The sequence below is a fragment of the Girardinichthys multiradiatus genome, chromosome 2, assembly GCF_021462225.1.
Source record: "Girardinichthys multiradiatus isolate DD_20200921_A chromosome 2, DD_fGirMul_XY1, whole genome shotgun sequence".
Taxonomy (NCBI): Eukaryota; Metazoa; Chordata; class Actinopteri; order Cyprinodontiformes; family Goodeidae; genus Girardinichthys; species Girardinichthys multiradiatus.
In genome coordinates, this window is record NC_061795.1 from 352,659 (window position 1) to 375,054 (window position 22,396).

Genomic DNA, 22,396 nt, shown 5'->3' on the forward strand with positions numbered 1-22,396 from the left:
CATGTAAAGAAACAAGTCCATGGATATGTTATTTAATGACTGGACTATTTTACCTATTCATTATCAGAACGTCCCCAAAAGAACCATTAAAGACCCATTAAAAAGTCTCCAGTTTATTTAAATCCAATTATGTTTAAATTGGGGCTGCACGGTGGCGCAGTTGGTAGCACTGTTGCCTTGCAGCAAGAAGGTCCTGTGTTTGATTCCCAGCCAGGAGTCTTTCTGCATGGAGTTTGCATGTTCTCCCCGTGCATGCGTGGGTTCTCACCGGGTACTCTGGCTTCCTCCCACAGTCCAAAGACATGCTTGTTAGGTTAATTGGTCACTCTAAATTGCCCTTAGGTGTGTGAATGAGTGTGTGTATGGTTGTTTGTGTGTTGCCCTGCGATGGACTGGCGACCTGTCCAGGGTGTACCCCGCCTCTCGCCCATAGACTGCTGGAGATAGGCACCAGCTCCCCTGCGACCCACTATGGAATAAGCGGTAGAAAATGACTGACTGATGTTTAAATTAAGCTATACTTCTTCAATTTTAGCTTCTGTTCACTGGCTAAGTGTTAAATCTAGGATATTTTGTACATATGAAGTCAATCCAATTTATAACTAACCGCAAGAGAATTTAAGTACACCCTTTCATCAAACTTTTTGACGGGTGGGACTTCCGGTGAAATGAGGAGGTATGCAGAAAACATTTCATCTCTGAATGAGGAGTTTCAGCAGCGTTTCAGGGATTTTGCAGTTATTGAAAAGAAGACAAGCTCCTCTGCTTTAGCCTCTAACTGTCTCTTGATATCAGATGAAATTTCTTCAATCCTCCGCACCACAGCGCTACGACCCAGGCTAACATTGGCAAAGTCTTACTTTTTCTCAGGACAAATTCTCTCCACCATTTGCATCACGCAGCCTTTAATAAATTCACCGTCAGTGAAAGGTTTGCCGTGCTTGGCAATTAGCATTGCCACCTCGTAACTCTCCTTTGTAGAATTTTCTTTTGATTCACGGGCTCTTGTGAAAAAACTCTGCTGTGCTATCAAAGCAGCTTCCAGTTGCTTCAGTTTTTCGGTGCGTTCTTTCGCAGTTAGCTTGTCGTAGTTAACATGTTTCGTCTGGTAGTGCCTCTTGATATTAAATTATTTGAAAACAGCCACAGTCTTCAGGCAAATTAGGCAGACACAGTTGTTTCGAATGTCAGGAAAAAGTATTCTGATTTCCACTTTTCCTTGAAACGGTGGCCCTCTTTGTCAACTGTCCTCTTTTTCGTACTAGTTGCCATTTTCGAAATGGGTTAAAAATATTCTCATACTCAAGCGCGAATATGCTGTTAGCTCAATGGTCACAGAGCAGGACAGGGGATAGGAAGTTTACCGTAACGTTTCATTAAAAAGTGCCCTGTTATTGATTTTCCAGTGGCAATTTTCTGACAATTTCTTTACTCTCACAGTAATACGGGACATAGTGTGTCCCTTGTCAGCTCAATAGAGAACGGGTGCTTTTGTTTCTAAATACAGGACGATTCTGTTTTTCAAGGTCAACTAGTTATGAGAGTGCAGCCACAGGTCTACTGCTGGCCTATGGTGAAATATAAAATTGCTTTTTCGTATGTGCGTATGATTGATTCTGGGAAACTGTGCTGGCGGGCCACATATTATTGATTGTATGACAGGATGCTACGGGCCGGTGGAAATTTAGGATGCGGGCCAGATTTGGCCCAGGGGCCGGACTTTGGGCATGCCTGGTCTAGGTAGTTTAAAAGGTCCAAGAAAATTTAGCCACGGGAAACACAAAATGTTCAGGAAGCCATAATTAAATCTGCAAACCCACAATAAATAGTTGTCCATCCAACAGGATTAACTGTGGATGCAAGAGGAAGCTGTCTGAAAGGGATGTTCGGGTGCTAACCCGGATTGTATCCAAAAAACATAAAACCACGGCTGCCCAAATCACGGCAGAATTAAATGTGCACCTCAACTCTCCTGTTTCCACCAGAACTGTCTGTCAGGAGCTCCACAGGGTCAATATACACGGCCGGCCTGCTATAGCCAAACCTTTGGTCACTCATGCCAATGCCAAACGTCGGTTTCAATGGTGCAAGGAGCGCAAATCTTGGGCTGTGGACAATGTGAAACATGTATTGTTCTCTGATGAGTCCACCTTTACTGTTTTCCCCACATCTGGGAGAGTTACGGTGTGGAGAAGCCCCAAAGAAGTGTACCACCCAGACTGTTGCATACCCAGAGTGAAGCATGGGGGTGGATCAGTGATGGTTTGGGCTACCATATCATGGCATTCCCTTGGCCCAATACTTGTGCTAGATGGGCGCGTCACTGCCAAGGACTACCGAACCATTCTTGAGGACCATGTGCATCCAATGGTTCAAACATTGTATCCTGAAGGCGGTGCCGTGTATCAGGATGACAATGCACCAATATACACAGCAAGACTGGTGAAAGATTGGTTTGATGAACATGAAAGTGAAGTTGAACATCTCCCATGGCCTGCACAGTCACCAGATCTAAATATTATTGAGCCACTTTGGGGTGTTTTGGAGGAGCGAGTCAGGAAACGTTTTCCTCCACCAGTATCACGTAGTGACCTGGCCACTATCCTGCAAGAAGAATGGCTTAAAATCCCTCTGACCACTGTGCAGGACTTGTATATGTCATTCCCAAGACGAATTGATGCTGTATTGGCCGCAAAAGGAGGCCCTACACCATACTAATAAATTATTGTGGTCTAAAACCAGGTGTTTCAGTTTCATTGTCCAACCCCTGTACGTTTAAAGACTTTTCATAAAAGTTCCTCCTAAAAGTTCCGGATGACTGGAACTCCCAAATTTGTATAAATACCTGGCACATATATTACAATATATCTTTGGAAAAATCAATCAGATTGTATGTCAGATATTCCATTTATTAGTCCTTTAATTAAGCAGAGTAAGTGGAGTCTATTAATTTGGTGACTTCTGAAGGCATTTGGTTGCACTGGATTTTTATTTGGGAGTGTTAGAGTAAAGGGGTAAATTCAAATGAGAATAGAACAGATTGAAGTTTGTGATTGTAATGTGACAAAATGTGAAAAATTTAACTTCATGTGCTAGAATGGCCCAGTCAAAGTCCAGGCCTAACTCCATTTGAGAATCTGTGGCAACATTTGAAAAAAGTATGTTCACAAACTCTGTATCCAGTCTGACAGAACTTGGGTTATTGTGAAATAAGATGTGCTACAGCTGGCAGACATGCCCAGCGAAACATGGCTCTACAAAGTTCTGACCTAGAGGTTCTGAATATACGTGCATTCATCATTTTTCAAATCTTCATTTGTACAATTTTTTGAAAGTTAATCACTTTCCTTCCACTTCACAATAATTCCCTACCTAGTGTTTTCCTAAAACCCAAATTTGTGGTTGTGACACGTCAGTGGGCATAAAAAACCCAAATATGGAGCCTAATGTTCTGTAGCATTCCAAGACTTTATTAAACCACTTTTCACATTCATATTTTCTGCATTCTCATACAATAAAGCAACAAAACCCCCAAAATTCTAAGCTGTATCTGGATTTGAGACATTTTTCCACACAGCTAGCTCAAACAGAAACATTGCACAGTCCTCGATCTACAGTGTTCAAAACAGAGAGGCGTCGTCAGACAAGATCAGTAACAAGTGGTGTTTAAACTCAAAAACACAGCAACATTAAACGCTGATGAAACTATGATGTCACAACTGCAGAACGTGACAAGATGGTAGGAGACAAATAAAAACACTGTGAGGTACTTCCATCCTTTTGTCCAATTTCAGCAGCAACAAAGACCAGACACACGAGAGCAGCTAAGTAGAGATACGCTTAAAGAGAAACCTGCAGGAAAACACAGCAGGTAGGCTTTATTCACTCATCAGGTAGGCAGAGTGACAACACTAATGTTTAAATGTTGGTTTACAAGGGTGAAATTGGCCTTCATAATGAGCTGAATTCACTGTGACCCTGTCCTGAAGCAGTAGTAGAGGGACGTTGGACCGTCCAGTAACAACCCAGGAATCACAGGCCAACATGTTGAAAAGTCACCACGAATGAGCGTACGATGGAGACATTCCCCTCATTCATAGAAACATCCGGATCTTATAAACAGCATTACTTCATTGTCTTGAAGGAAATTCATCTAAGGATTTTCAACCATTTGAATTTGCAGAATCGTCTACATTTCCCATGACCTGAAAATGAGACTCTCTCATAACAACTTGGTCAGAGTGATCTTACATGTAGAAGCTCAGGTTGTTCCTACCTCCCCTGGTTTTTCTTCAGCTTACAAGTTGACTGCCTTTCTATGCTTGAGACAAAATTTACTTTCTTGAGATAACATTAATATTATTAGGTATAAATGGGTGATAATTGTGTGTTATCAAGTGCAGTCCTTCAATACTGCTGATTATAATAGTGGTGCATTGATCAGCGAGGGAGAACCCAACCTGAATAGCTCAAAATACTGAGATTATAAACTGTTATTTCAAGATAAAAAGCTCAGGAGCTTTTTATCTTGAAATAATGAGTGAATTAAACTGTTATAAGATTAAAAACTCAAGGTTTCATTGTCGAGATAAACGTATAACAAGGGAAGATGAGATAAAAGTAACCAAGGGTATTCTTACAATTAGAAAAAAAAATGTAAAGTGTTATAATAGGTTGCATCCTTGTTATATGGAGCTAATAATTAAACTGTTATAATAAAGAATATTAAACTAGTTTTTCAAGATAAATGATACCATTATCTGGACATAATGAGACGAATGAACCGTTATAAGAAAGGGTCAACATGTTATGACGATGAAAGTGTCAAAACAAGCCGAAGCTCTTATCCTTGTAGAACCAGAAAACCAAAGTGTAACTCCTTTAAAACGAGCCAGACATTTTCACGACGCTCCAACATACTGAACCTATGATGAAACAAGATGAAGATGTTATCTCCAGATGAGATGAAAATCATGTCCTGAAAATACGTTTAAGTGCGTGACATTCTGGTTTTACAAAAAGACTTGAGCACAACTTTGGAGCTTCTAAGGCTTGGAACATAATGACACTAAATCCCAAACACATTAGACTTAGACAGAAGAGTCTGGAAAAATCTGGACTTTTGAAAACATGAAGCAACCCAGAATGGGAGGTATTCAAAGACTGATCAACATGTAAAAGCTGCCCCCCCGCCCCATGCATGCGGCACTTTGTTTTACAAGAAGGGTAGTTATGAATTTTGCTAAACAAGACGTTAAAATTCTCCAGCATGCCTGATTTCATACAGCTGGGCCCCGTCTTGTCAACTGCTCTTTGCCATTTGTCATATTCATCTCCGTTCAAATGTTAGGAAATGTCCAAAATGTACGCATGCAGTGTTAATGATCAAAAACAACTGGCAGGTTGAAAACAGAAGGTGTGACGGTTCTAAATTCAGCCTAAACAGGAATCTCATTGTTATTTAACTACATCATTTAGACTGTCACCACGGTAATAAAATAGGACCAGATTTGAAGGCTTATAGATAAGGTTAAAATGACCTCCACCAGTGATCCCAGGGGAAGACAGATGCTGGCTTTTAAAGCAGACGTGCTTTCTCCTCAACATGGTGATTGTAGTGCTACACAGGACCAGTAGGTGGTGCACTGCATGAGTGTTAATCTTCCCTAACGCAGCAAAGATCTTAATAAAACACCTGATGATAAATTGCTGCTTTTCTCTCACTGGTTCGGCACTTTATTTAGTTTGACCTTTGTTGGAGAAAATTATGCTAAAACATATTTAGAAAGAGAGGTTGTTCTGGAGCTTTTAATCTCAGCACACCAAGAACTAGATGCTGTGGCCTGATTTAATATCAAGGTTTTTGTTTTATATATAGTTTGCATTAAGCTCAAAAATGGGAACTAAAAGGATTTGGAAACATTTAAAAACCTCACAATGACTACTTTATTAGAAATCTTTAAATGGTTAAAGTCATTTAGGTGATTTTACCTAAGGGGTTAAATGTCCAGCACCAATACAGAACCTGGATGTACATAGTTTCCTATTTATAAGTTATACTGTAACTACTAGAGTTAAAGAAAGGGTTAAAACTGATTATTACCCTGTAGGATGAGCCCGGATTTGTAAGAAAGACTGTTATAATCCAAGCAGTCTGCTGGGTGTTTAGGGTTAAAAAAGAGCAACAGACACTGTTTCAAAAACTGGATCAGAAAACCTTTCCATTTTAACACCACCTACCAAGTAGTGCACATCAGTAGTCAGGCCCAATTCATAATGAGGAACTTCCTACGTCAAACCACAGAAACACAGGTAGCTTTGGGTGCTTGGTAACAGCTACAGGAGGCTGCAGGCTCGAAACAGGGTCATGCCTGACTGTGAGGTGACGTGCAGAGAGATGCTCTCATTGGCCGAGACAAACAGGACGCTCCCCCGTCTCATTGTGACGTCGGAGAAAGCAGCGGCAGAGGTTGCTGTGGCGTCACCTTCGATGACCAGCAGGATGCTGGCACTGTCAACTGAAGCTACCGTGTACTCCTTCACCGAGGCCGGGACCTGCAGATGGACAGAAACGCTACTATGAAGGGATAGTTATTGTGTCTTGTTAAAAGGATACATGCCGTTATTTTTCATTAATAAAAACCTGAAAGGTGCTGTGCAGTTGTCTGAGTAAGGAGAATTGGGGCTCTACTACTGTGGCCAAAAAACAAGGCAAGCCAAATCAGCCTCGCTGTCCATGGGTCCTGCACAGTTTTCCCCCTGCTGCCCTGAGACAGTGTCCCTATGCCGCCTCCAAGCTGCTCAACGTGTTGGTAATGCATAATGCTCACCTCCACAGGTCAAAACACCAACGTTAATGAACTTGTATTAAACCAAACAACGCTAAGCAGGGCATCAAGAGCCAAGAAAACTAAATCTATTTGTTTCAACTGCGTAACTACAAAGAAATATGTTAACTCAAATTCATATTTCACCCCTGGTTTAGCGTAAAACCTATTGATTTGTAATAGTGGTCCAGTCAAAGTCTGGACCAAAATCCAACTGAGAATCTCTGCCAAAACCTATGTTCAAGTTAACAACTGTTAAAATCTTTCCTTTCACTTCGAAATGAACTCAAGTCAAGTCAAGTCTATTTATATAGCGCTTTTCAGCAACAAGGCACTCAAAGTACCAATTTGTTCAGATCTACCTCATGAAATCCAAATAAATTGCATTGGGCTTTGTTGTTGTAACGTCACAAAATGTCTGAACGTTGGCAGGGCCTGCACTCGGTGATACGGAAGAAGATGAGCAAACTTTTGTTTTCCAGACCTATGTTTGTTGGGTGACCTATTCCATAGGACGTGTTTCAGCAAACCGGGCCTGGTAATCTTCCCAGAATTCACAACAGTCATTTTTTCATGTGCTTCTGAATCAGAACATTTGGAAAGATGGAGGGTTTCAGCTTCATGTAGGGTCATCAAAGACATAAACCCAGGTAGTAACCCTGAGACAACAGGAATAATAACACAAGCTTCCTACCTGTATCTTCATGACTGTGAAGTCTGGCACTGGGGGGTCGTACAGGGTTACACAGGGGTCTGCGGGGTCCTGGACACACAGGAAGATTTTGGAGGAGGCAGACGCAGGCTTGTAGTTCAACATCTCACACAGTGTGTTTACGTCGATGTATTTACGTGTCAGGCCAGCTCTGACCGTGTTGTCTGAGCAGGCCATGCACTCGATGCAGTCTAGAGGTAGAAAGAAACAGGAAACAGAGCAAGTTACCAATAATTGTAGGCAGTCAAACTTCCCTTCAGCTGAAACAACAATTCCAAATAGTCCTACATGAACTCCTAACATTTAGAGCACATCTGTGATGAACAAGTAGATGCCGAACAATAAAGCTGACATAAACGCATCATCAACATGTCTAATAGCTGCACTCTGTTGTGATTCACTTAATCAGCTGTAAACAAAAGCAAACTGAGCTCACGTCCATTAGCATTAAGGGGTTTGCATCCAAGAAATCATTCAAAAGAAATGGTTTTAATAAGTGCTTGGACAGCTAACCCGAAATGTTTTTTTATGCAATGCCTCACAAAAGTATTCACACCCCTGTTAGACATTTTGTGACGTTGCAACCTCAAACTTCTGTGTTAGTTCACTGGAACGTTGACCAACACACGATAGCATAAGCTTGTGAAGTAGGAGGAAAAAGATGCATAGGTTTCAACGTTTTCTTACAAAAACTATGGTCTACATTTGTATTCAACTGCCTTTTGTTGCTCTGAGGGAGCTGCAGGGATCCACAGCTCAGGTAAGACAATTAGTTTTTAATGGTCTACATGTAAGCCTAGGTATGGCAGAAAACTAACACTGACACCTCACCCTGAGTATGCTCTGTACCGTTAAAGGCTGCTAAAGATTTGAGAGTGGGGTGGGGGTTCACCGTCCAGCAGGACACAATAGAATGGTTTAGAGCAAACCCAACACAGGCCTTACAATGGCCTAGTCAAAGTCCAGACCAAAATCTATTTGATAATGTGTGGCAAGACATACTGATGTAAACAGGTTGTTTTGCAAATAGGCACAAATTCCAGCCTGTAGATGTGCAAAGCAGGAAGAGACTTAACCCAAGAGACTTTCAGGTGTAACTGAAGCAAAAGGTTGTTCTACAAAGTTATGACTCAGGCTGACAACAAATGCGTGACGCAGTTTTCAGACTTATCTGTAAAACAAATGTTGAAAACTCCATATCATTTTCCTTCCACTTCACAATTTTGAGCAACTGTGTGTTGGTCCACAGAAAGTCCCAATAAAATACCAGAAAAGATCCTCCTGACCTCCGTAGATGTAAGCGTGAGGCTCATTGGCTCCCAGGAACATGGCCTGGCCTGGCTCCAGGACCATATAATTCAGGAAGTATATGGAGAAGCAGCCGATGTCTCCGGGGTACTGGGAGTGGAGGCGGAGCAGCAGATCACCGTTGCTGCTTGATGTGTCCTTCCCTGCTGCGCCTGTGGACACACAGACATGTTCATAAGGTTTCTGCTTCTACGTGCAATTAATAGCACTGCTACACTCAACAGGTTAGTTAGTGATTCCCTGATCATTGCCAACTTGTCTGAAATGATTTCTTTTGATAAATCTTTCTATGCCCTTCAGTGCAGAACCTTCCTGAGGGACATTCACCATGTGTAAAGAGTAAACAGTGCTCAACGCTACACCTCCAGACTCATGTAGTGTTTTGACACTGAAACAGAGACCCATTCATTATTACAAATGACTTTTAAACGGCTTGCAGGTTCATTCATTTTCTCTGGAGTTCTGCTGATTACTGTGTTCGTTTAGCCTCCTCACCTTCCTGTGTGACCCTTTTTACCAGCTCGTTCAGTTCATCCACAAACACCTTCTTTTCACAGCTCATCATCTTTGAAAAGCACTTCTTCAGAGCCTGGCTGGTCCGAACCTCGTCTCCGATGCTGCTCCGTAGGTCTTCTGCTGCATCGCGACCAACAAGAGCGTGGAACTCTGGAACAGCTGAAAGATAAACAGACATTCACCACACGTGCAACATTTACATCATCTGTTGACCCTGCAGTGTCTTTGGGGGCGTACCTTGAAGGAAGCCCAGGATCTCCTCCACTGGTCTAAAGCCGCAAAGTCCCTGGAAGCGTGTGAGAGCAATTGCCATTTCTGGCTTGTGGTTGTTGTCTGGATAGTGCTCTGGAAACTTAGCATTTAGAGTGGCAGCTAGCTCCTAAATAAAAAAATTAGAAAAGGAAGAAGTGTAAAAAGCACATAGATGTCCCTCAGTTCAATTCACACAGGGATGAAATGAATATCATGTTTAAACAAAGAGCAGGAACACCATCCAGTACTGTGAGGCATGAGCATGCCATCCTGAAAGCTGAAGTGGAAGAACGTGACAAAATCGTGAAGAACATCTGAAAAGCGCGTCTGTTTTCAGCCTCTCTGAGTCGATGCACAACCATCTTTTGCTGCAATGACAGCTGCAAGTCTTGTGAGGTTTGTCTCTACCAGCTCTGCACTTATAAAGACTGAATGTTGTGGTCCCTTCTTTTTGCAAAACAGCTTAAGCTCGATCAGATTGGAAGGAGAGCAATTGTGAACAGAAATGTTCCAGTCTTGCTACAGATTCTTAATCAGATGTGGACTGATGCCTCCACCACAATGTTTCCCAGTGGGGATGGTTTATCCAGGGTGTTTGTGTTGCACCACATTTTGTGTTTTTGGAGCTAGCTAGATAAACTAAATTGAACTGAATTGTGTCCTCATACTATGATGGCACAATCTGCTTTCTTTCAACAGTTCCTCCATCCTCCGTTCCTCTATAAATGGCAGAAAAGTGGCGTTCAGTACTAATAGTTGTTCTAGGAACAGATTTTCCTGCTGGAGCTTCCAAACCCTAACCTTCCACAGCTCTTCCAAAGTAACCATGGGCCTCTTGGTTGCTTCTCTGATTAATGTTCTCCTTGCCAGGATTGTCAGGCAAGCAGACAACTATTTATTGTGGGTTTGCAGATTTAATTATGGCTTCCTGAACATTTTGTGTTTCCCGTGGCTAAATTTTCTTGGACCTTTTAAACTACCTAGACCAGGCATGCCCAAAGTCCGGCCCCTGGGCCAAATCTGGCCCGCATCCTAAATTTCCACCGGCCCGTAGCATCCTGTCATACAATCAATAATATGTGGCCCGCCAGCACAGTTTCCCAGAATCAATCATACGCACATACGAAAAAGCAATTTTATATTTCACCATAGGCCAGCAGTAGACCTGTGGCTGCACTCTCATAACTAGTTGACCTTGAAAAACAGAATCGTCCTGTATTTAGAAACAAAAGCACCCGTTCTCTATTGAGCTGACAAGGGACACACTATGTCCCGTATTACTGTGAGAGTAAAGAAATTGTCAGAAAATTGCCACTGGAAAATCAATAACAGGGCACTTTTTAATGAAACGTTACGGTAAACTTCCTATCCCCTGTCCTGCTCTGTGACCATTGAGCTAACAGCATATTCGCGCTTGAGTATGAGAATATTTTTAACCCATTTCGAAAATGGCAACTAGTACGAAAAAGAGGACAGTTGACAAAGAGGGCCACCGTTTCAAGGAAAAGTGGAAATCAGAATACTTTTTCCTGACATTCGAAACAACTGTGTCTGCCTAATTTGCCTGAAGACTGTGGCTGTTTTCAAATAATTTAATATCAAGAGGCACTACCAGACGAAACATGTTAACTACGACAAGCTAACTGCGAAAGAACGCACCGAAAAACTGAAGCAACTGGAAGCTGCTTTGATAGCACAGCAGAGTTTTTTCACAAGAGCCCGTGAATCAAAAGAAAATTCTACAAAGGAGAGTTACGAGGTGGCAATGCTAATTGCCAAGCACGGCAAACCTTTCACTGACGGTGAATTTATTAAAGGCTGCGTGATGCAAATGGTGGAGAGAATTTGTCCTGAGAAAAAGTAAGACTTTGCCAATGTTAGCCTGGGTCGTAGCGCTGTGGTGCGGAGGATTGAAGAAATTTCATCTGATATCAAGAGACAGTTAGAGGCTAAAGCAGAGGAGCTTGTCTTCTTTTCGTTAGCCTGCGGCGAGAGCACGGATGTGTCTGACACAGCTCAGTTACTGATTTTTTTGAGAGGAGTGTACAATGAAATGAACGTGAGTGAAGAGCTTCTTGACCTTCAGAGGCTTAAGGACCAAACGAGAGGAATAGATTTCTTCGCTTCTGTTTGTTCCATTGTAAATGACATGAAACTACAATGGAATAAAATCACTGGGATTATTACGGATGGCGCACCTGCCATGGTTGGTGAACAAAGTGGTCTATCAACGCTAGTCTGCAAAAAAGTCAGCGAAGAAGGAGGCAACGCTATAGAACTCCACAGTATTATTCACCAACAAGTTCTGTGTGCCAAACATCTGAAATATGATCACGTTATGAAACCCGTGATAAGGGCAATTAATTTTATTCGCTCCAGAGCCCTGTGCCAGTTTTGGCAGTTTCTCCTCGACAACCACACTGAACATCTCACAATGTTATCACAATGACATAAGATGGCTCAGTCGGGGATCTGCAATGCAGCGATTCTACTCCCTCAGAAAGGAGATTGGACAGTTCCTGGCCCAAAAGGGACAACCGATGCCGGAAATCTCTGATCCTGTTTGGCTGGCTGATTTTGAATTTTTGGTTGACATAACACAACATCTGAATGTGCTGAACACAAGCCTTCAGTGGCAAAATGCAGTGGTTAGCCAACTGTATCCCTACAATAAAGCTTTTGGGGCAAAGCTGCTACTTTTCCAAAGGCACCTGACACAAACGCAGTCCAATACCGCACATTTCCCATCACTGCAGGAAATTATGACCAGTTTTCCAGAGAACAATTTCTGTGCGCAAATGAGGAGGTATGCAGAAAACATTTCATCTCTGAATGAGGAGTTTCAGCAGCGTTTCAGGGATTTTGCAGTTATTGAAAAGGAGATCACACTTTTTTCCTCCCCTTTTTCCGTGGATCCTAATGAGGCTACAGACCACCTGCAACTGGAGCTCATTGAGCTGCAGTGTGACGTGGAGAGTCACAATCACTACCAACAACTCCCTCTCGGCAATGTTTACCGCCAGTTGGACAAAGACAGGTTCCAAGAGATTCGGACATTTGCGAAGAAAATGCTGAGTTTATTTAGGTCGACATACTTGTGCGAGAAGATGTTTTCAGTCATGAACATTAACAAGAGCAGCGTGAGGACAAGACTAAGTGGCTCTTGCTTGCGTGACATCTTGCGCATCAAAACCACTGCTTTTGATCCAGACCTGGCCTGTTTACTGCAGTCGAAACACCAATATCACCCTTCTCATTAATGCAGGTATTTTTTTTTTTTCTGAGGAGAATAAACTGTAAAGTCTCTGTGAATTGCTTTTTTGTGACGATCAGACCACAATTTTGTCACATTTCTTCTATCTGATTTGACTGTACTATTTTTCAAAATGTACTGGGATGTGATTTGTTAAAACAAAATCAATACATGTAATAAAAAGTTCAGTCAACTTTTATAAAATTGTTCATTTGTAGTTTAATTTATTATTGTTTTAACCTTTAACTATCCTGGTAATGCAATTGACAACAGATTCTCATTTGCAATATCGTCCTATCTGCAGACAGCAAAGTGATATAGTTACATATTTACATATTCATTTACAATGGTAATGGTTCGAGGAATGTCAGGCCATACATTTTCATCTGACCAAATCTGGCCCTCTTTGCAAAACGTTTGGGCACCCCTGGTCGAGACTGTTGTGTGCATTTTCACTAAAATGGGCCATTTATGTAGACTGCATTCCCTGAAGCTGAGCAGCTTCTGATCCTGCAGGAATGTTGCTGCAATCAGGGGACACATGATTCTTCAGCAGAGTCCAGAACGTGAATAAAACAGTGAAATCAAATCAAAACTGCAATAATCTCAGACAGTTGCATAGCATTTCTGGTTTAAAAGCCACAAACTGTCACTCTAATTGATATGAAAACGTACCAGTGGATGTATGGATCCCAAATCCAGCAAGGAAAAAAAACCAGAGCTCCAATAGGGAATACAATCGGATATCTAAAGACATCATTTTTTATAATTTCATAGCAGTTAAGGGCTGAATCTGAATGAAAACCAGTTTTAACACAGAAGAGGTTTGTAATAATCCATAGATCTTTAACAATTAAAGCCTGTGAGATCCATCCCAGAGGAACAATAACTGCATACATAGAGCAGCAGCAGCTGCACCTTACAATCCTGGGCACTTGTTATCGCTACAACCTGTATTTCAGAACATAAATGCTAAAAAGATTTAAAATCTTGTAAAAAGGCTTTGACAGGAGAGTTACTCTCTCCGTCTCTGTGGAGAGTCAATGTTTCCTTTTAATAAATATTTCTACTAACAGAAGTTTTTTCCCGTTTTTGAATGAAAACTCAGTAAAAATACTGGTATTCAGCACGAGTGGCTGGGTTTAAACGTCGTGTTTGGAAACAAAAATACAGAAGTCCGGTTGGGTAATTTAAAAGTTAACTGAAAATTTGTCTGGGTAGATTTCTACTCGATCTTGTCTGACATGGCCCATGTTCCAGCAGCGAAAACGCAGTGGAGAGAAAAAAAACTACCTCAGAAACCTACTCTGGTTCCTGAAAAGGTTTCTGTAGTGGAACGCACCTCATCACACCTCCAAGGCCTTCACAGAAAAGCTCCATTGGTGGTAAGGTGAAATTACACACAGGTGGATTTTCTTTACCAATCAAGTGACGTCTGAAAGCAAGTGGCGGAACAGGATTTTCTTCAGGATATCAAGAGTTAAGAGGGCTGAATAAAAATGCTGTATCACATCATATACAGTAGCTTGTAAAAGTATTCATACCCCTTGAACATTTCCACATATCTTCACATTTCAACCACAAACATAAATATATTTTATTGGAATTTTATGTGAAAGACCAACACAAAGTGGTATACAATTGCAAAGTGGAATGAAAATTATACATGTTTTATTTTCTTTTTTTTATAAATTAGAAACTGAAAAGGTTATTGTGCAAAAGTATTCAGCCCCCTGAGCCAATACTTTGTGGAACAACCTTTTGCTGCAATTACAGTTGCAAGTCTTTTAGGGTACGTCTCTACCAGCTTTGCAGATCTAGTGACTGAAATTTTTGAACTTCGCAACACAACTCAAGCTCAGTCAGATTAGATGGAGAGCGTTTATGAACAGCAGTTTTCAGATCTTGCCACAGATTCTCGATTGGGTTTAGGTCTGGACTTTGACTGGGCCATTCTAACACATTAATATGTTTTGTTTTAAACCATTCCATTGTAGCCCAGGCTTCATGTTTAGGGTCATTGTCCTGCTGGAAGGTCAACCTCTGCCTCAGTCTTAAGTCTTTTGCAGACTCCAACAGGTTTTCTACCAAGATTGCAGTTCATCCAGAGTCACCATGGGCGTCTTGGCTGGATCTCTGATCAGTGCTCTCCTTGTTCGGCTGATGATGGATTGAACAGAGCTCCGTTAGATGTTCTAAGCTTGGGAAATTTTTTTATAGCCTAAACCTGCTTTAAACTTCTCCACAACTTTATCCCTGACCTGTCTGGTTGTTCCTTGGACTTCATGATGCTGTTTGCCCCCAATGTTCTCTTGAGGTCATCAAAGAGCAGCTGTATTTGTACTGAGATTAGATGACACACAGGTGGACTCTATTTAGTCATTAGCAATCATCAGGCAACTTCTGAAGGCATTTGGTTGCACTCAGAGTAAAGGGCGCTGAATACTTTTGCACATCACACTTTTCAGCTTTTTATTTGTAAAAAACGTTTTAAATTATGTATAATTTTCCTTCTACTTCGCAATTATATACCACATTGTGTTGGTCTTTCACATTAAATTCCAATACAATATATTTATGCTTGTGGTTGTAATGTGACACTATGTGGAGAAGTTCAAGGGGTATGAATACTTTTACAAACCACTGTATACTCATAGGCTAAAACGCGTTGGCTCAAGGAGCAGCTTCTTTCTCCTTCTGTGCCTCTATAGATCTGGTGGTGGAGAGATTCTCTAGTACAGATGAAAACGGTGGAGCGACTTGCTCCAAGACCTGCTGACTGAAGCTCATCAGGATACAGTTGTCTGAAGGACACAGAGAGTCCTGCCCTGTTCACTAAGGCAGCAGATATTGTCTTGAGTTATTGTCCAGTATGTATGTCTTAGCTGACTTGTAGCCAAGTCTTCCCCATCTTACGATGTAACAAGACTGGCTCCTTAAAGGTTTCACACATGAACTCACTCATATGTATTTTGTCATATTTAACAAACAAAAAAAACTGCACACGATTAAGTCATTGAGTTTCATTTTGGGAGGTTTTTGAACCAAAGCATTACTTTACCAACATTTTTGAAAGGCTTCAAAACACAAATTACATCTTATTTAACAGATTCCTTTGTTTATACATTTCATTATAGTCTATGACAGGTGTTAAAACTTAGTTTAAAGCTTAGTTTACTAATACCTCATGAAATACTGAACATATTGTGCATTCTGTGTTTGCTGAACTCCTGAAATCCTTATGGTCTGAATTTTATCAGCTCTGTTTAAACACAGAGGTCGGAGTGACACAAGAGACTTTTCAGCAAACTGTAGATTGGAAAAGGATAACACAGTCCATGCTAAATTAATCTTAGTTCAGCCTGTGCACTCACCTTGTTGGGGTGGGCCTGTATGGACAAAGCTGTGTTGACGGACAGGACTTTGAAGAGGAAGGGCAGCTGACCCTGGAAGGCGTCCTTCACCTTGGCGCCCAAACAGGCGGGGTAGTGAGCGATCCACTGCCCCAGGGTGGTCTGTGCAATCCTGTTGTCCTTAATCTGAGCGTCGCCTTTGGGGTGGGCACCCATCCACAGCTGTAGCGGACATAGACATTGGACAGTTTTTTTAACTGTACTGCTGTTAGTGGGTGCAAAAAAAGGGATTAGTGGTTAAAAGTGGTTTTTATTTCCTATTACATTTTTTGAAGGGTTAGCATCAGCACCTATTTCAGAAAGAAAATGCCAATAAATTAAATGGAACTTCAAAAATGCTAAATGGTGCATTTTGAAATGACTGAATCCTATCAAGATAACTCGGGTGGTAACTCAGACAGAATGCCATTTGTAATTCTGTACATTTTCTTACGTTAAAACCACAACCTCAATGTATTTTACTGGGATTTTATGTGACAGACCAACACAAAGTGGTGCAGAATCATCATACGAAGAAAAATTATCTTACATTTTTTTAAATAAAAAATGGAAAAGTGTAGCATGGGAATCTATCAACTCATTTGTTTTTATCTATGGTCTGCATGAAATATTCAATGTATGGTAGAAAACTAACCACGCATAGCTACCATCCCAGGGAGAAAAATGGCTGTAGCATGGTGGCAGCATCATGCTGTGGTGATACTTTTCTTCACCAGGAACAGGGAGGCTGATTGGGGTTGATAGGAAGATGGATGAAGCTAAATACATGACAATCCTGGCAGAAAAAGCTGTTAGGCAGCAAAAGACCTAAGACTGCTGCAGATGTACAAATTCACAGTTCAATTCAAAATCTGTGTTAGGACTTGAAAATCCGTGTTTATGGATGCTCTCCATACAATCGGACTGAGCTTGAGCTATTTTGCAAATTTCAAACCCTAAATGAGCAAAGCTGCTAGAGACATACCCTGAGAAATTTGCTGCAAAAGGTAGTTTAACAAAGGGCTGACTCATAGGGGCTGAATACAAATGCACACCCCACAGGGTTTTATTTTCAAGCCATTCCTGCATCAAAAGGACGCTCAACGTTGCGTTGGTCTAGCACATAAAATCCCAATAAAACACATTAAAGTTTGTAGTTGTAGCATGAAAAGGATCCAGGGATGTGAATACTGTTGTAAGGCAGTCTAACTGGACCCAAAAGGAGACTGACTCTCAATGAGACATTTAGGACAAACAGTGTAAACTTGTGTAATCTGTTCCTACCATGACACTCTTTTGAAGCTCTGCCTTTGGAAGGCCATTATGCCACATAATGTGGGTTTCTCTGTTATTTTAGACACAACGAGAATAACTATTCCCACCTAATATCTACTCTACTAACTCTGTAGACAGCCATGAAAACTAACCTGAACATGAACAATGTGGTCTGTAGAATGTAGAAATGTCACCACATGAACTAATGACCTTGATAACACAGCCTGAAGAGCACTGGTAGCTAAATAAAGACCTCTGAAAGCCGCAGGCACAGACAGCTGTTCTGCCAGCACACTGAAGAACAACAAAGTGTTGGTGCCAAATTGCAAGTTATATTCCTCACATTAAAAAGAAAACCTGTTTTCCATCTGCTAACATGGCTATGAATTAATATCCGTCTTCTTTTTCACATAAAACGCTTGCACTATTTTCATGTTAAAAGATTTCTTCATTTATTAAAGCCCTTCCTACAACGTCCCCGGAGCTTACCTCTGCATAGGGTTTATCCACCTCTATGACAACGAGGGGGTCTCCGCCAACCACCAGTTTGGCCACCTCACTGTCCAGTCCAATCTTTCCCCAAGCATAATTTTGCACTGCACAGGTCAGGGGAAACACTGAGGAGAAACATTTATTTTAAAAAAACACTTAAAATTAATATGCATAGTTTTTTCTATTATCTATGCAGTAGAACTGCATATACCGCAATATTTGGTGGGATATTATATTTCCAATATATTACTGGCATGGAAATGATATATTTGATGGGCTGGATAGACTTTCATAGCCCTAAATATTCACACCTGGTGTATGTTTTTAATGGCCGAGGTGCTAAATATCTTAACGACTGGCCGAGTATGGAGTTAAATTTGTCTCAATATTATTCAATCAAACAAAAAACTAATCTCAATCAAAAAATATTAAGTTGTGATCAAAACTTTCAGAGTTTTTTCTCACAAAGAGAAAAAAGTTATTTGCAAAACATAAACTTTTATTTGCGCATGTCAAAAATCTTTGGTTACGAGTCTCGCTCTTTTGGTTTTGACGCTCTCTGTTTTTGGTTGAACTCAAAGAATTTTGAGTTCTGAAAACATGAACATCCTGGGCGGGGCCTAAAGACGAACGATGTAAGACGTTTCCCTATTGGTTAGCGCTGACTAAAGCAGCAGACTCTGATCCCCTCCACCTCTGAACTTCTGCTCGAACTGCAGGGTTTGCAGCGTCGCTTCAGTGAGGAGACATCAACTCTACAGAAGAAAACTGAGCCGACAGTCAGAAATACGTGGTGACGTCAGCTGACACCAGCTCTCTCTTAAAGATTAGCGTCACGCATACAAGGCGTATTATATATACTACACTTGGAGTAGTTGTGTATTTCTCCAGAAACCTACAGTGAAATTATGAAATACTAATTCTGGTTATAATATAGATGACCCTCTAATATAATCTGAAGAGATTGTGTTGTCACCTCTCATAGTTTTAGAGAAATAAATTCCTGAAAGTGGGACAAATGCATATAATGGTTGAGCATTTTGAGGTATTTTGACAAGATATTTCTCCAAAACTGTACAGTAAAATATTAAATATTTATTCTTTTACATAAAACATGAATGTGAAAGTTGTAAAAATGTAATTAATATAAATGTTCTGTAGGTTACTTTTCTGTTTTTCTGTCTTATTTTCTCAACCGTTGCCAGGATCGGGTTCTTTCTGCTGCATTAATGCATCTTGTATGGGCGGAGCTAATCTTTAAGAGAGAGCTGGTGTCGGCTGACGTCACCACGTATTTCTGACTGTCGGCTCAGTTTTCTTCTGTACAGTTGATGTCTCCTCACTGAAGCGACGCTGCAAACCCTGCAGTTGGACCAGAAGTTCAGAGGAGGAGGGGATCAGAGTCTGCTGCTTTAGTCAGCGCTAACCAATAGGGAAACGTCTTACAGCGTTCGTCTTTAGGTCCCGCCCAGGATGTTCATGTTTTCAGAACTCAAAATTCGTTGAGTTCAACCAAAAACAGAGACCGTCAAAACCAAGAGAGCGAGACTCGTAACCAAAGATTTTTGACATGCGCAAATAAAAGTTTATGTTTTGCAAATAACTTTTTTCTCTTCGTGAGAAAAAACTCTGAAAGTTTTGATCACAACTTAATATTTTTTTGATTGAGATTAGTTTTTTTTTATTGAATATTATTTTTTTGATTGAATATTATTTTTTTGATTGAATATTATTTTTTTGATTGAGATTAGTTTTTTTTATTGAATATTATTTTTTTGATTGAATATTATTTTTTTGATTGAGATTAGTTTTTTTTATTGAATATTATTTTTTTTATTGAATATTATTTTTTTGATTGAATATTATTTTTTTGATTGAATATTATTTTTTTGATTGAATATTATTTTTTTGATTGAATATTATTTTTTTGATTGAGATTAGTTTTTTTTTATTGAATATTATTTTTTTGATTGAGATTAGTTTTTTTTATTGAATATTATTTTTTTGATTGAATATTATTTTTTTGATTGAGATTAGTTTTTTTTGATTGAATATAATTTTTTTGATTGAGATTAGTTTTTTTTGATTGAATATTATTTTTTTGATTGAGATTAGTTTTTTTTATTGAATATTATTTTTTTTATTGAATATTATTTTTTTGATTGAATATTATTTTTTTGATTGAATATTATTTTTTTGATTGAGATTAGTTTTTTTTGATTGAATTTTATTTTTTTGATTGAGATTAGTTTTTTTTGATTGAATAATATTGAGACAAATTTAACTCCATAGCTGTTCATGTTTCCAGAACTCAAAATTCGTTGAGTTCAACCAAAAACAGAGAGCGTCAAAACTAAAAAAGCGAGACTCGTAACCAAAGATTTTTGACATGCGCAAATAAAAGTTTATGATTTGCAAATAACTTTTTTCTCTTTGTGAGAAAAAATGAGTCATTTTAATCAAAAAAAGTTTTATCAAACAATTTTTTTTCTCCCCAAAATAAAATATTCCATTAAAAAAAAATTATCATTACAACTCTGAAAGTTTTGATCACAACGTAATATTTTTTGATTGAGATTAGTTTTTTGTTTGATTGAATAATATTGAGACAAATTTAACTCCATAGCCGAGTCATTGTGATGAAGGCACACAAGGAAAGAGTGAATATGAGGGACAATAATAATTCATATCATCATTGCAACATTCAGCTTAATTTGATGTTTTCCTCAGTTGGTGCCGCCCTAATATATGGGTCATAATTATTTATTGAGGTATGTATTTAAACATTTTAAGTATTCTACTCTAACATAAATCTATCTGATTGCCTATCTTAGATTTCCCCAAAAACACTACGTTTGCTTTAGGTTCCTAGAATCTTGTACATTTCCGGTCAGTTCATCTTTTTTTAAACTTACTTTCGCCATTGATTTTGTCAAGTTTTCAACCTCTGAAACCCAATTTGTGTTGTACTTAATTCAGTTTGATTGTACACATTAAAAACAACCTATACTAATTCAACCCCACAGTAATGGCTTTGAGAATCAATTCAATTCAATTCAGTTTATTTATATCGAGCCAGTTCACAACACATGTCGTCTCAAGGTTCTTCACAACAGTCAGGTTCATACATTCCAGTTAATTGTAACCATTGAACAGTTCAGTCAGATTCAGTTATTTATTCAAATTGGATAAAAGGTTTTTCTATCTAAGGAAACCCAGCAGATTGCATCCAGTCAGTGACTTGCAGCATTCACTCCTCCTGGATGAGCATGTAGAGACAGTGGACAGTCACTGGCGTTGACTTTGCAGCAATCCCTCATACTGAGCATGCATGTAGTGACAGTGGAGAGGAAAAACTCCCTTTTAACAGGAAGAAACCTCCAGCAGAACCAGAACCAGGCTCAGTGTGAGCGGCCATCTGCCACGACCGACTGGGGGTTTGAGAGAACAGAGCAGAGACACAAAGAGAACAAAGAAGCACTGATCCAGGAGTACTTTCTATGGGAAGGAAAAGTAAATGTTAATGGATGTAGCTCCTTTAGTTGTTTCACCTAGAAAGAAAGAACAGATAAACTCTGAGACAGTTTTCAAGGTTAGAGTCTGAAAGAGAGAACATAGAGTTAGTTACAGTAGAAGCTCAGTCAGTAGCCATGTCTAGGAGAGAGAAAGGGTTAAACACTAAAAGACAGGGCTATGTGGATCATCGGTAGAAGGTGAGCATTAAGTTGTTGCCAGCAGAAGCTTGGACGATGCCCCTCTCCAGAAAGGTGTCACAGGTAGACACAGAGTCAGGCCAGGTGTAGCTTCTAGGAAGAGAATCACGTGGCAACAACGTTTTAGTGCCTCAATAATTAAAAACGTGGCCTGAAATCCACGTTTTTACGGCTATAAACACAAATTTAGATGTTTTCATTGCGTTAAACAAAGGGACTGATTCAACCCGACAGCAGTGTCTTCATACATGGAGTTTCTACCCAGCGAGCAGGTTTCAGATTTAAGCCGCGTTTCTCTCGCTTTCAGCTAAATGTCCCTTAACACCTGCTTTAAAACCCGGAGCCGTGATAGATGTATTATTTTTGCTGAGGTGTTACCGCAGCAGTTCTGCCTGCCTCCGTAAATCCCAAAACGATTAATTTAACTAAAAGATGAACGCTAAATAACGCAACCCGCAATAAATATTGCGTGGTGTAAAAATGGCCGAAAACAACCAGCAACCTCAATAAATATCTATAAAACAGATGATTTGAATGAGGAAAATCCACCTCACCTCTCACTTCCTCCATGACAGCGACGTCGACTGGCAGGACGTCACTGACGTCACCTCTCACTTCCTCCATGACAGCGACGTCGACTGGCAGGACGTCACTGA

At 40.1% G+C, this 22,396-nt stretch overlaps 1 protein-coding gene across 4 annotated transcripts; it reads right to left on the reverse strand.

The window, feature by feature from the left end:
* Positions 1–3,449: 3,449 nt before the first annotated feature.
* Positions 3,450–22,396, reverse strand: mpi (mannose phosphate isomerase). Of its 4 annotated transcripts, none has more exons than XM_047345914.1 (9): positions 22,295–22,396; positions 18,025–18,152; positions 16,243–16,443; positions 9,601–9,742; positions 9,343–9,522; positions 8,826–8,999; positions 7,696–7,730; positions 7,522–7,590; positions 3,450–6,555 (listed from the first exon to the last, which is right to left on the reverse strand). In XM_047345914.1, exons 1-9 carry the CDS (start codon positions 22,362–22,364, stop codon positions 6,337–6,339), a joined length of 1,218 nt encoding a protein of 405 aa, XP_047201870.1. In that variant the 5' UTR covers positions 22,365–22,396; the 3' UTR covers positions 3,450–6,336. The 4 variants fall into 4 exon arrangements, with proteins under 4 accessions (XP_047201870.1, XP_047201854.1, XP_047201863.1 ...); XM_047345920.1 differs by having other exon boundaries at positions 6,372–6,555; positions 7,677–7,730; XM_047345898.1 differs by having other exon boundaries at positions 7,522–7,730.